The following is a 5166-nucleotide window of genomic DNA, read 5'->3' on the forward strand; positions in this document are numbered from 1 at the left end:
CCATGTAAAGTCATTAGATTAACAAAGTACCGTGATGAGAAAAACGGAAGTGACGTATCTTTGGAGCCAAAATGGCGTGGATGTTATAACCTATATGCGTTTGTGACATTGTGTAGATGAACTGGTTAGAAAACGTCGAAAATGCCCGGTTGCTGTATTGAGAATAGGGTCTTCCTCGAATATTTTCTTTTTATCTAAAACAATGCTTCTACCCGTAAAAACAAAAGTTACAATAACAAAAGTTACTAAAAATCAATCAATAATTTTTTTTAATAAGTTAAAAATCACGTATGTTTTGAACGCTCATTTATTCGCGCCATATCCTGCTGAATCGTGACGTCACACGCTATAAGCCAATCACACTTTCTTTTCGCTCCTCTGTTTTTTAATAATTTTTAATAATTTTTTGGCCGTAAATGAGTATTGCTAATATTGATAAATGGATCTTATGAACAATGCAGATAATTTAAATCTATAAATATAATTTTTTTATGACTAAATATTCACTATTTTATTAAAATAAGTTAGGTTAGGTCGGTGACAGCTGTTGTTGACAGTTGATTTAAAATTTACATAAACCGATGTGAAATGGCAGAAAATTTGCAGAAACGAGTAATGGCAGAGAAAAAAAGAAATTACAAGTGGTGTTTTGTGCCTTCATGCACTCAAAACAATATCTGTTCTCCATCAACAATTTTCCTGTCAGTGCCAAAAGGAGAGATTCGAAGAAAATGGTTCGAAATCTCAGGCCGAACTGATGCTTCAACTATATCGCTGACTAGTAGTTTGTTTTGTTGTGAACACCATTTCAATGTAAGTCATATACCTAAAATATAATAAATTAATCCTAAATAATTCAAAATAAATTGATTTTATGTTTGCAGTTAGAGGAGGATGTTGAAAATTACATGCAAGTCAGGTTCATTCCAAACGTACTCATTCGCTTAAAGAATGGAGTTATGCCGACAAAATTTGCTTGCCAGCCTCATCGAGAAACATCAGATGCAAGCAACATTAATGTTATTAATATTGGTATCATTCAAATAAAAATTAATATTATCGAATTACATTATATGTGAATATAATAAATAATGTAATACTTACAGATCGTCAGTAATACTTACAGCTGCACAGTCTTCGCATCGAACATATTCGACCTTGTCTATCTCTTCGTTAACAAGCATCGATACAGAGTAAGGTTTATTATTTACTCTATGTTCAGGACATATTTTCCCTCGGACTTGGCAGAAATTACCTTCACGTTTTACTTCAACGTATCCCACAGCTGCATCACCATAATCTTTATCTTCAGCCCTGTAAAATACAGATATTGATTGTGGAACTATATTAAACTTTTATATATATTGAATGTATGTAAAGTGTGTAAACACCTTTTAGCTTTAACACCTCTTGTCTCTGCCACGTTAAAAAATTCATTTTCACTAAAAAAGTCAGCAACCATTAAAACGTTTAATTTTGGTAAATTATCCGATTGAGCTTTAACAAAACCTGTAATATTTCTCGCCATGTTGTAACTGATTACTTAGGGTGCGTTCCGTTTCTTGCATGATGTGCATAATGCATCATTTATCCTTGTTTAACATTCGGTGAATAACAAGGATAAAAGATGCATTATGCGCATCATGCAAGAAACGGAACGCACCCTTAGTAATTCGCATGATCCGTTAAATATCACATTTGTTTTGTTTATATATCTTATGTATGTGTCATTTACATGAAGTATGTATTTACAACGTTTAAACTTACCGGGCTCTGCTGAATCGTGACGTCACGGCCAATCATATTGCGTTCACTCCCCACTCATTTTTTAAGCACTTTTAATCGTTTTTAATAAAAAATCCTATTATTAATATCACTTTAAATTACTTTTAAGTTAATAAAAAGCGTATAAAGTAATTAATTATAATTTTTTACACATTTCAATTTTTACAAATAAGACCCTATTGCTGTGCTCAGACCCAATACTATAATGTGGGGTCTACAATAAGCTGGTTCTGTCTGATTAGTCGCATCGCAGCATCGTAAGCGTGTCGCAATGGAGCCAAAATGGCGGCAGTTCACGATACTTTGTTAATCTAGTGACTTTACATCCATGAATAGCAAAACGCCATCTAAGAAAGGAATAAGATTTTAATTAAAAAATTATGGATGTTTTTGCAGGAAACACAGAAAGACACATGTAAAGGCTATCACACGTATAAAAGATATAGGATGTGTTCCTATTTGCTGATTTCCAGTATAGTATCCAGTAACCGCCATGTTGTATTACTGGGAAAGCGTTTTCTTTCTCTAGTAAAAAGATCCAATAAAATCATAACCTAAATTCGTACGTGCTTCAGAGAACCCGCGTTTTCTCGGGTTTATATATTTGTGAATTTTGGAATTAAACAGAGAGGTATTGTGTTTTTATATTTGTTTCAGTTTTGTTGTATTGTTTAATTACTTGATGTTGTTATTAATCGTTTTCATTGTTAATGGCTGATTTCTTGTAAATTATGAAAAATTTTTTGTTGGTTATTTTTATCTATTATTATTCTTTATTATTGTTGTTAGTATAATTTATTATTTTTCTATTATTTAATATTCATATATTTATAATTTTTTGTTTTCTAATGACATGTTCTATTTTTTTATTATATTCCTTTTTCTCTTCTTTCTTCAAATATTGTCTAAAGAGCAATAAACATTCGTATAAATTGTAATAAATAAATGAATAAGTAAAATAATTAAACATCATTTGACATCATTTTGTATATTATTTAATATATTATCACTATATTTATATTACGAACAAGAAGAAAATGGCAGCGACATCTCAGACAAGTGACGAACCAAGTACATCCAAAAAAATTTCAGTTTTTTTATGCAGACACAAATAAATTATATGAATGTTATTTATCCCCGGAGGATGCTCAACGGGTATCAATAGGTAACTTTTTTTTGTAATTTTATCTTTCCATTCAAGTATATATACAGAGATAGCGTACACCGAAAATTATTTTAAATTCTTGTCTGCATGTCTCAAATATTGTAATGTAATCCAAAAATGTTCATAGTTTATATTGAAAAATAAAATTTATACAATTTTATAGATATGGTATTTGCTCAACGCATTTTTAATAGATTGATTCATAATGCACGTACAGAAAATAGCAATAAAAACAATCCTCACTTCGAAGTTTTACTAGTACATGAAGCCATTCATGATGTTGTTAATGCAGGTATAAATTTAATTAATTTTTTATCAATATTAATCATATTCAATAGTTTCCATTTATGATGAATATATGAGAAAATTTTAAAATATATGATGTGTATCGATTGAAATTAAAGTAAATATCAGTTACTTAATGAACAGTTTAATTAAGAATTTATTTTGCATTAATGAAGTTTATGTGTTTTTATAGAATCATCGCAGGTCTTTGTTAGTGGTAGAGGAATGATTTGGACACATGAGCAAATATTGCTTTTAATAAATTTATATCGCCAAGAATATGCAAACATGAGCAGTGGCAAAATGCCTACGAAAGATGTGTCAACTGGTAGCTGAAGGAATGAAGAAAAAGGGTTATGACATTCTCGCGTGCAAATGTGCCACTAAAATGAAAGAATATCGTTATACACACACACTTTCAGTTGTTTAATAATAATATAAAAATATTATAAAAAAATTGTTTGCATCAAATAATTTACCCGCATGTATGAGTTTTTGAAAAATTTTAAAAATGATTAACAAACATGAATTTACACAATTTACAAGAAATCAGCCACTAACAATGAAAATGATTAATAACAACATCAACTAATTAAACAATATAACAAAACTGAAACAAATATAAAAACACAATAGGTCTATTCGCGTTGCTTGCACTTTTGACACTCGGCATCTTCGCTTTTTCTCTTTTCAAGGCCAAATATATATCTATCTCATTTTAAGTGCAAAAATATTTGGGGATTTCATGCAACGCGAACAGACCTCATACCTCTCTGTTTAATCGCAAAATTCACAAATATATAAACCCGAGAAAACGCGAGTTCTCTGAAGCACGTACGAATTTAGGTTATGATTTTACTGGATCTTTTTACTAGAGAAAGAAAACGCTTTCCCAGTAATACAACATGGCGGTTACTGGATACTATACTGGAAATCAACAAATGGGAACACACCCTTAGTCGTAATTGTAAGGCCGTAAGTAAATCGGCCAATCACGATCTAGCGTTTTTAAATGTGAGATCGTAATTTTAATTGTGATTGGTCGAGATTTGCTTAAGATCTTACGATTACTACTAAAATTTTTGTACGTGTGATGGCCTTAACACAGTGAATCATTTCATCTTTACTTCATTGATAAACAACGAAGATGGATTCACTGTTAAACTGTGTTACAATGTATTTCTTGTTGGAAAATGTCCTAAGTTATTAATACAAAATGCTTTAAATTTTCTTTATACCGAATCAATTTTAGGTTTGCATCAATATGTCATAAAGAATTGGGTGTTGGCACTGTATATGTTCTACGATGTATAGCATTATTCCATCTGCGAGCAGTACCAATAGAGTCAACTTCGGATAATATTCTTCTAACTTTTTGCCTTTGGACTGTTTTTCCTTTAGCTTTCAAATAAGCTGTTATCATCTATTCAAAATAATAAAATACTATTATAAAATTAATTCATTTTAAAGTGAGAAGTTGAAAACACAAACATACATTACTCCCACTATTAAGATATTGAGCATGTAAATCGGAGATTTCTCGATACAATTCTGTATCATTACCATTGTAATACTTATTCCGTATTTTAATGCCAAATGAATAATATTTTGAATACACTAATTTTGTAGAACAACCAAAATGTTTCGCCATTTCTTTTGCAGTATAATTTTCTTGTATTAGAAATTCTAACTGTTCTCTTGTTATGTGACATTTGGATCTTCCTCTACCTAGAAAACAAGTTTATATAAGAATGCTATATATTCTTTTACTTTCCTACATACTAACCTTACCTAAATTATTTAATCTCGGTGTAACATAAGATCTATTGTTACTATTGATAATATTTTGTTTAAGATTATCATCACATATTTGTTTTATTCTATCACAACTATTGTTTAGAGTATTGAATGTATCATTGCTAATCACGTTA

The 5166-nt window shown here is 30.1% G+C and overlaps 1 protein-coding gene across 1 annotated transcript; it reads left to right on the plus strand.

Moving 5' to 3' along the window:
• The first annotated feature begins 584 nt into the window (after positions 1 to 584).
• LOC108729451 (uncharacterized) lies at positions 585 to 1187 on the plus strand. The gene is made up of 3 exons (XM_018458582.1): positions 585 to 813; positions 885 to 1032; positions 1107 to 1187. The coding sequence occupies exons 1-3, from the start codon at positions 589 to 591 to the stop codon at positions 1115 to 1117; spliced, it is 384 nt and encodes a 127-aa protein (XP_018314084.1). The 5' UTR covers positions 585 to 588; the 3' UTR covers positions 1118 to 1187.
• Positions 1188 to 5166: the final 3979 nt, after the last annotated feature.

Source organism: Mycetomoellerius zeteki, unplaced genomic scaffold, assembly GCF_001594055.1.
Source record: "Mycetomoellerius zeteki isolate Tzet28-1 unplaced genomic scaffold, Tzet1.0 scaffold1161, whole genome shotgun sequence".
NCBI classification, from domain to species: Eukaryota; Metazoa; Arthropoda; class Insecta; order Hymenoptera; family Formicidae; genus Mycetomoellerius; species Mycetomoellerius zeteki.

Bases quoted from the DNA above. Each gene is read 5' to 3' on its own strand.
- LOC108729451 (XM_018458582.1), top strand. From the start codon at position 589: ATGGCAGAAAATTTGCAGAAACGAGTAATGGCAGAGAAAAAAAGAAAT. The intron at 814-884 runs GTAAGTCATATA...TTATGTTTGCAG, and splicing joins GTTGTGAACACCATTTCAAT to TTAGAGGAGGATGTTGAAAA.